General features: G+C 47.0%; 1 protein-coding gene across 1 annotated transcript; it reads right to left on the bottom strand.

Moving 5' to 3' along the window:
* Positions 1-1,898: 1,898 nt before the first annotated feature.
* Positions 1,899-9,457, bottom strand: LOC128905972 (patched domain-containing protein 3). Its single transcript, XM_054192716.1, has 4 exons — positions 8,640-9,457; positions 8,273-8,394; positions 6,319-6,464; positions 1,899-3,794 (listed from the first exon to the last, which is right to left on the bottom strand). The coding sequence occupies exons 1-4, from the start codon at positions 9,381-9,383 to the stop codon at positions 2,194-2,196; spliced, it is 2,613 nt and encodes an 870-aa protein (XP_054048691.1). The 5' UTR covers positions 9,384-9,457; the 3' UTR covers positions 1,899-2,193.
* Positions 9,458-9,857: the final 400 nt, after the last annotated feature.

The raw sequence follows: 9,857 nt of genomic DNA on the forward strand, positions 1-9,857 counted from the left end.
GGATGGTGATTCCACCACTTCCCTGGGCAGCCTGTGCCAATGTTTGATAACCTTTTCTGTGAAGAAATTTTTCCTAATATCCACCCTAAACCTCCCCTGGCGCAACTTGAGGTCATTTCCTCTTGCCCTATTCCTTGTTACATGGGAGAAAGGACCAACCCCACCTCGCTACACCCTCCTTTCAGGTAGTTGTAGAGAGCCATAAAGTCTCCCCTTAGCCCCTTTTTCTCCAGGCTAAACAACCCCAGTTCCCTCAGTGGCTCCTCGTAAGACTTTTCTCCAGTCCCTTCACCAGCTTCATTGCCCTTCTCTGGACACGCTCCAGGACCTTAATGTCTGTCTTGTAGTGAGGGGCCCAAAACTGGACACAGTATTCCAGGTGGGGCCTCACCAGTGCCGAGTACAGGGGGACGATCACTTCCCTAGTCCTGCTGGCCACACTATTTCTGATACAAACCAGGATGCTATTGGTCATCCTGGGCACATGCTGGCTTATATTCAGCCAGCTGTTGACCAACACGCCCAGGTCCTTTTCCTCCGGGCAGCTTTCTGGCCACTGTCCCAAGCCTGTAGGGCTGCATGGGGTTGTTGTGACCCAAGTGCAGGACCCAGCACTTGGCCTTGTTGGGACCTCATACCATTGGGCTCAGCCCATCGATCCAGCTTGTCCAGGTCCCTCTGTAGAACCTTCCTACCCTCAAGATCAACATTCCTGCCCAACATGGTGTCATCTGCAAACTGACTGAGGGTGCACTCGATCCCCTTGTCCAGGTCATTGATAAAGGTATTAAACAGAACCATCCCCAATACTGAGCCCTGGGGAACACCACTTGTGACTGGCCGCCAACTGGATTTAACTCCATTCACCATCACTCTGGGCCTGGACATCCAGCCAGTTTTTTACCCAGCAAAAAATACATCTGTCCAAGTGATAAGCAGACAGTTTCTCCAGGAAAATGCTGTGGGAAACAGTGTCAAAGGTGTTACTAAACTCCAGGTAGACAACATCCACAGTCTTTGACTATCGTTTCAAGAACGGCTTCTCCTTCTATGAACAAAACTTGCTCTTCAACTCGGAGCATTGAGAGAGACTTTTTCTATAAACATTTACCCATTATTACAGAGCTACTTTCACAGTAGAATATTCGGCCACATTCGTGATGAAACAACACACCCAGATTTGATTTGAGTATCTTTCCAGGTAGAAAGGTTCCACAGAAAAAATAGATTAAGAAGGAAACATAATATTCTTTGGAGATAGAAATTTGCAGGAAAGTTTGGGATACCTTTTGCCAAGAATTTCATGTAAGAAAGAAGTCTAAAGCTGTCATAGGTAGAGGGGTGGGTGGTAGTGCGATTGGTGGTGTTTGTTTTGTTTTTATCTCCGCAAAGCAAAACAAGCCTATTGCTCTAGGACCTAGGGATAAAAGTAGGTATGGAAAGCCACATCAGCTGAAGCGCACTTTTGTTTCTATGCACATTAAGTACTCCTCCAAAAAACAGCTTCATGCTTGATTTCATTTTGCTTTTACAAAGGGATATATGACATGTCTTAATAATGACTGTAGTTGTTACTCTTCAGAGCATCTCACTAAAGGTTTTATTTTCATTCACCACTGTAGTATCTGAGCAACATAAAGTAGTATTCATCTATTCATAGTAAAGATTCAGGTAAACTCCATTAGGTCTCTGGCACTTTTTTCCCCCCACAAATTTGAGAGGGTGTGCTCAGAATCAAAAGCTTTTGAGAAGTTTTGGGGTTTGACTTTAATTTCCTTTCTTATGGTAATTTGGTTGTTAACAGCTTTTGGACAGAAAGTTGCCAGCGTTCTTCGATACTTTTGCTGCATTCCAGGTTCAGCCAATATTGAGTAACTGGTCACACAATTTCTTTAAGCTGATGCAGTGGTCAGTGTTTATAATAACTTTAATACATTCAGTAAACAAGTCACAAAAGAAAAAAGGTTTAACAAAATGGAAGTGTTAGTCAAGCACACACAAAAAGGAGCAATGCAAATCCATTCTGGGCATTTTTATTTCTTCTGTTATCTTTCTTGACTGGCTTTTCAAAAGCCTTTCCTTTCCTGTTGTATTTATTTTCTGTCCTTTGTTTCCTTCATTTCTTATATTACCTAAAGTCACTGCATTTTAATCTACATATAATAAATATATAATATATTACATTTAACTTAGTCACGGACAATCTTTATCATTTCTAAACCTATGCTCTAGCTTTTTAGATTTGGTATTGTGGGGTGATCTGCCAAGGTTTCCAAAAAAGGTTAAAAACACTGGAATAAAAACAAGACCGTGAAGAGCCCCAAACAAAATAACAAGGAACATGATCTTGAAAAACGTCCTGAAGATGTAGGTTTTTGCTGCAGCCAGGACAGCTACTCCTAGTATAGTAGAAACTGCCCCTTGTAACACCGGGTAACCTAGCAGGGACAGAGCTTCGATTGCCCTTTCATTGGCCGATGACTCTCCGCTCGTAACGAAGGCATAGGAAATATGAGCAGAAAAATCTACTGAAAACCCTATACAGATGACCAGGTTGATCATGGATATGGAATCTAGATTGATGTTCCAAAATGTCATGAAACCAGCAACACCAACTATAACAGAAGCTATAGCAAAAGTCACCCACAAGCAACACAAAGGGCTGGGAATAAGCAAAAGGGAGACAACGAGCATTGCCCCAGCAGCAACGGCAACGTTCTGAATGGTGTTCTGCACTATTACCAGGTACTGATCGTAGTAGATGAATGCTGGGTGATACACCATCAATGGAATACTGCACTGCTTGGCCGTCTCTCTTAACTGATTGAGAAGATTCTTCTCATCGACAGCTGAAGTTACATTCACCGTCTGGATGAAGAAACGTGAAGCTTCAATTCTATCTTGAGTCTTGTTAATGTCCCACTCAAAACTGGGAACAACTTGGAACAGTATAGATAAATTCTTAAGGAAAAGAGTCTTATTGTTTATATTTATCAAAGCACTTTTGGCAAGATCTGTGTATACTGTCAGCCATGACTCTGAGAGGTTCTTATCGATGTAGGAAATGCCTTCTAAATTCTCTGTGCAGTTCTCAATGCCAAGACGAACAGTCTCATTCCAGTAATCTACGCTTTCAGTAATGACAACCATGACCCTGGGTCCATACGCTGAGAAGTATTTGTCTTCATCATCATAGTATGGAATAATATAAGAGTCATCACTGGCCAGATTTCGAAGATCGATGCCTTCCCTGATCTGAATGCATCCATAAATACTGCCACCCAAATATACTCCGTACAGCAACACCACAAGTACCTTGACCCATTTATTTGTGAAGAAAGGGCCATAATACTTTTTAAAGAATATGCTCATTGGATGTTCGCTTTCTGTCTGAGATGATTCCCCAGAACAGCTGCCGATGCAGCAAGCATTGTACAAGCAGGACTTCTCAGCCTGACCCTTACCTACTCCCACAGGCATACAAGTTAGCCAGTGTCGGTTTCCTTGCTCCCTTTTATGATTTAATACAATAATTGCCCCAAAGAAGGTCAGGGTATAGATATAGCAGAAGACAAAAGCAGTGCCTGTATAGAGGCAAAAAGATCTCACGGATGGAAAAGCAGTCCAGGTGCCAATGAAGAAGGCCAAAACATCCGTGAGAGTGGTGATGGTCACAGAAAGTGCTGCTTCTGCATAAGTCTCGGCCAACCGAGACTTAACATCGGATTTCTCTTTTTTTCTTGAACTTTGTTCCCAGGAAGCAATCATGATGAACATGTCATCAACACCAACTCCTGCAGGAGGAGAAAAAGTTAACGCTGCATTGCAAATGGCAGCTTCCACTAACATCCAACAAAAGCACAAAATGAATCGCGTTTAAGCCTGCATAAAATTTTGAAAAAGAAAGTTAGGCAATTAACATTGCTTTAGTACTGATGCAAGTTAAACAGATCCAGGAAAACAGATCCTTTGTGTGTAGCTGAATTTATTACATTTCAGAAACTCCTGGTGACCTGATGGGTTGTTGGTCCCTCACCCTCCTCTGCTGAAGGACCGAGCACACCTAGTCCCTTTCTGACAAGTGTGTTGTATCTGCTGCCCAGGTGCCCAGGGATGTAGATTACACACATTCAAATACATCACTTACTCTGATGCTCAACTGCCCTTACCACCTTACCCCCATTATCTCTAGAATCTCTTCTTCATCACTGCAGCAAATTAGACCAGTAATTTCTTGCTCCGCCTTCAGCAGACAGGGAGAACAGCTGCTATCACATGGGAGAACAGCAGTCCCACTTCTCCAGTGGTTTGCTTTTATATGCTCTTTGCTCTCCACTGATCTTCTCTCTAGTTTATCTTTGAGCATTTATTCATGATTTATTACTCATTTATCTTCACATTGATACTGATGTGCCTGCATATATTACCCACCGGAGCCTTGGGAAACCCTGCCAGGAAGACTGGGTCCTGGGCTAGAGTTTTTGCTAAGACACAAGAATAAGTGAGCCGAAGTCTGAAAAGGAAGAGCCAATGTGCTTCCCTCAGCTCTGCTGACTCTCGAGATTTTAATCACAGACCTTTCAGTATTTTGCCTGTGTTACTGTACCAAGGGCTCTTCTATTCCCTGAAAATTAATCACACAAAAAAGGGAAGCAAGACCGCATGCACAGAGGAGCAAGCATAGATGGTACAGCTAAGCATAAAAGAATAGGTGAAATCACTATCTGCTGCCTGAGTAGGCAATTGCCAGTAGACATGCAAAGATGAATTAAGCAGCAAGTCAAAAGGTATTATGGGATGGCAGCGAGCCAGGCTGCTTAGAGAAAGTAGGCAGGCTTCAAAGCAATTGATCTAATGTTCTGATAATTTGTTTTCTTAATGCAAGGAAGACAACAAAAGTGTGCATGTTATTTATAAAGATCTGAAGAGACTGGCTTAAGCCCTTCCCCAGGTACACAAAAATGGTCTTTCTGAAATTTAGAGCCTGTGCAATTGATAAGCAAACAAACGCAAATACAAAATGCATTTGAATTATGCAGGAAACAAAGCAGCAAGGCGTGCCCTGAGGAGCATTTGCATTAGACATCTAGTATGATGCAGAGCCTCTATCAACCCGAGAGTTCCGTGTACTTTCCTCAGCATGAGAACAAGACCAAGAAAACATCACACAAACTTACCACATAGGAGACCAGGTAACGATTTTAAAAGCAGTAATTTATTTGCAGGAACATTATCTAATGGTATTTGGAAAGGCCAGCACTGGCTGTTAAACAGCCTGTGCAACTTTGATGCCGTAATACTAACTTCCTTGCATTTTCGGGGGAAGCTGGTTGCATGAATGGTGCATCACTTCAGTTGTATAGATAAACGAGACTTTAGTACCTAGTCATTATATTGCAGAGGAAATTTCACATCTTAACAAAACAAGATGGACTTTGTATTTGAAATTACAGACAGTCCTGCTCACTGCTAAAGCTGTATTCAGGCCCAGTTTTATCTGACCAAAGACTACACTCTGAAACTGGCATACAAAAATTTACGGTAACTTACTTCCCATATTCACCTCATAATACAGGTGCTGGATGAAGTCAGTGCTAGTGTAGCATGAGCTGCACACTGGACACATGTTCCATGGTGCTGCTGTTGAGCTGCTGCTGAGGCTGACTAACAGCAGAGAAGTAGGGAGCTGTTACTGTACTGCAAAAAGAGGTGGTTGGTTTGGGGAAGACCGCTGCACCTGCTTAAATTGCTGACAAATTCAGCAGTCCCATAGAACAGTACTAACAACAAACTGTTTTGGAGTAGACAAACTTACCCACAGGTAATGACGTATGTAAATGCTTATAGTATGCCCATAAAAACAGCAGAGGATAATACAGGGGAATGTGGTGACAGAACCCTGTTGAGCTCACCTCAAGTATTAGCACTGATATGATTACTATAGCAATAAATAATTAATTAGCATGATTAAATTACAAGGAACACTAGAACAATGCCAGAGGTGTTAACTGTACCACCCTCTCATTTATAGTTTTCATGTCATAGAAGTCGAACTAGGGTAGGCATCATTTTTGGGAAAAAGCTACCATTCTGCCAGAGATCAGCTCCAGTCCCAGTGTGGGTACACTGAGCTGAGCGGCTCCCCTGCCTGTAGGAACTCAGAGGGGGCTGCACCTCCAAGTGTCTCCTCCCCTCAGTGCAGGACGGAACTGTGTATGATTATAAAAGATGGCTCATATCATAAAAGAGGAACACCATCAGGTTGCTTCAAGGTGCCTTTAGTTTTCATATCTGATCCCGATTTGCTTTCCTACTTACCTAGAATAAGAAATGGTGCATTTCCTACAGTGACCACAAACGGCACTCCACAGAAGAGCATCAATCCAAAGCTGCTTAGTACAGCTAAACCGGCAGAAACCACTCCACAGCATGCAAGCCAGACATTATTTCTTACACAGCTCAGTCTGAAAATATTTTAAGGAATATCTTAGTTACATGTCAAATATTTCCCCAAGGTGTTTGGCATGACAAGTGAATATTATGCATAGATACCGATGGTATCCTGTCTGTGAAGAGAACTCTTGATGAAAGCTGCTATTTGCTAGGAGATCTCCCAGGTATCAGCATTGACAAGATTAATTTATATAGATTGTGCTAAATACATTATTAGTCGGGCTAGTTACATACCTAAGAGAAAAGATGTGTACTGATCTTTGCATCAATAACAAGAGAGCTGGCAAAATATGCAGGCTCTACTAGTGACAGCCTAGATTTAGGGTGATCCAAAAAATGATGAATTGTTAGAAGCTCTTTCCTTTTCCTGTAGCATATCAGTGCAGTATGGAAGCATCTCCCAGGCGGTAAGTGCTGTGTAGAGAAGCTCTCTCAGCAGACAGATTGGCTACCAGCCATTTGCCAAGACACCTCCGAGGGCTGTCTCAAGGCTTCCCTATGAAACGCTCCCAGTAGGAGACTTTGCACTACACCAAGAGGTAGAGAGTTGCCTCGTCTGAGCAGTAATCTTTTCCAGGCTCTAGACCATTACTGAACTTTAAGAGAGTTTCTCGCTTCCAAGACAAGAAGCATGTGTTGGTGGAACCACCCATGCTCTCTCCGCACTCACAAATGACTGGGCGTGAGACAGCTGATAGCCAGAAATTGTATAGCTTAATGGGCATGATGCTTGATGCAAGCACTACATCAATAAGCTCACCCTCCAAGTAGAACTTTCTTTCTCAAGCGCAGCACACAAACACTGCCATACGGCTGTCAAATGTACACTGGTTCCCCTTCCACCAGCACAAAGAAGGGGCAGGCAAAGTTCTTTGTGGACAACATATAAGGCTCAGACTCTACTAGCAATCAGAATGCCTTAAGTGGTACCAAGACTTGCAGTAATCTATGAAGCTAGTGCTCATTCATCTGTATCTTAACTGAGCAGGTGGCAGAAAAAAGCTGCAAATGGATGTTATCGTGGTATACTTCCGCCTCCTCCCCTGCTTTCTTCCCTTTTTCAACTGATCTTTACAAAGAATTAGTATCTTGTGAGCAGGATGTGGATAGAAGCTACAAATGAAACAAGAAAGCAGTAGAATAACCTTAGCAATAGCACCGCTTGTTGCTTCCCTCCCTGCAAAGGACAACTTTCCTGTTTGACTTTTATCCATCTTTTTGGTGAAATGCCTCCACTGGGTATGCCAAGTTGAGCTTGTAAGATTTATTCAACGGAGTGTTTGCACAGAATTCTGCCGCTGCCAAGCTGGCTACATTATGCTTCTGGCCCCCTCCGCACACAGGGTAAAGTAGAACCCTTTAATAATTAAAAGTGTTTACTTTGACACAGTGTTTTTCAGTTGCAAAGCTACAGCACCTCAGACCTCTTAAGAAGACAAGGGGTCGGGGGTTGTTTCAGTTGTTTAAATAGTCCAAAACCCACCATCTACAAAAATTATTCTGATGAGGGGGGCTTACAGAAATGACTGACTGATGGCTTCAGAGAACAGATGAATGGATACTCACATTCAAGCTGGGCGTGTCTGCACTGAACACTTGTTCAGGTATTCATCTGGTACTTACCATGAACCCCATGTAAGCAGTCGGGAAATATGCACAAGTAGCAACAAAACAGCAAAGAAATACATTTTGACTATTATTACATGGAGTCTGCAGGTTCAAGAATGACTTGACTCAACAAGAGCAGAAGCCAATTTAGGCAAGGTAAAGAAGAGTGGAGGTCAATTCTCTTTGATCCACAGCGTAGAAGACATTTTACCTTAGGCAGGAGACGATTGAAAAGGTTACTGTCAAGAAATACGTTATGGAGAAGAGTGGGATCACGCTCTTGGCATTTCCTTCAAACTCCTGTTGTCTGGACAGCGAGGTAAAGTAAGTCACCTGTTGTTAAAAGAACAAGGAACGAAAAGATGAAGCACGTCTACTCTTTTTCTTGGTTTTTCTACACACGCACAGGCAATGCTAAACAACACGTTCGCACCAACGCATTTCCGTGGTCCTCGCAACCTGCAGGCCATCCCCGCCTTTCCCCCCACCATCTCCTTTCCTTGCGGGCCATGGGGCAGCCAGGGCATTTCGGGTCTGTCCCCACGGGCCCCAGACGACTGCACCCACCCCTGCGTTACCTGAATGTTCTTTAACGCCGCCAGGTGCGACGGCACCTCCTGCAGGAAGTCTTCCAGCCACCGCCGGCTGTCCGCCGCCGCGGGGCCGTCCTCCTGCAGGTAATACACCAGCTTCAGGGCCCGCGCCGACAGCACCCGCCCGCCGGCGCCCGTCCGCACGCCGCCCAGGGCGGCCCCCAGGAAGCTGCCGTTGCTGACGGGAAAGGTGAGGTTCCCCAGGGCGGCGTCCGCCCCCGCATCGCCCAGCAGCAGCGGCAGCAGCGCCCCGGGGCAGGGGTCGGCGCAGGTGTCGCCGCTGCGGGCGCAGAGCTGCTCGTAGTGACGGTAGCCGCGCACCGCCTCGTCCAGCTGGTGCAGGTCGCGCCGCGCCGCCGAGTCCAGGACGGAGCCCTCCCCCGCCGCCACGGCGATGAAGGCGGCGTAGGTGCCCTCGGTGGGCAGCCGCGGGGCGGAGAAGCGCTCCGAGTCGTTGGTGGGGAAGTACCGCCGCACGAAGTCGCGCTCGGCCTTGGCGGGACCCCACGTCGGCGTGAACTGCCCCTCGATGTCGTCCGCCTGCCGCTGCGGCAGGAAGACGAAGCCGGCGCCCAGCCCGCCGGACAGCAGCAGCGGCACCAGCACGAAGGGCCAGGGGCAGGCGGCCACGCATCTCCCCAGCCCTTGGAAAAGCCTCCTCAGCGGCCGCTCCAGGCAGTCGGTGTTGCGGCAGGAGCAGCCCTCCGCGGGGCTCCGCGGCCCCGCCATGGGTGAGGCGGGGGCAGGGGCTGCCGACGGCAACTCCCCCGCCGCGGGCGCGCTTCACGCCGGGACCCGGCAGCACGGCCACTTGCCGCCCCTGATGACAGACGCCTTCTGCCCGACGGAGCCGCGAAGGGAATGAGCGTTCCTCCGCGGCGCGGTCAGGGCCCTCCCGGCGGGGCAGGTAGCCGCGCCCTCCGCCGCACCCTCCCCCTCAGCGGGGCTTCCGCCGCCTCCCCGGGACAGGCAGGCGGGGACATGAGGCTCCCACCGCCCCCTCGCCTCCCCTATCCGCTTTGGCCCTGAGGGGACCCTGTCCCGCCGTGGCCTCGGGGCCATTACAGCGCCCGTCGAGCTCAGCGCTGACCGAAGCCCCATCCTGCCAATGCCACCGTGCCGGCCGGCTCCCGCGGGGCAGGCTACAGGCCCGGCATGGCCCTGCTCCGCTTTTCTGGAGCGGCGGCGGGGCGGGGAGATACC

This window comes from Rissa tridactyla, chromosome 2 (assembly GCF_028500815.1).
Source record: "Rissa tridactyla isolate bRisTri1 chromosome 2, bRisTri1.patW.cur.20221130, whole genome shotgun sequence".
Classification (NCBI taxonomy): domain Eukaryota; kingdom Metazoa; phylum Chordata; class Aves; order Charadriiformes; family Laridae; genus Rissa; species Rissa tridactyla.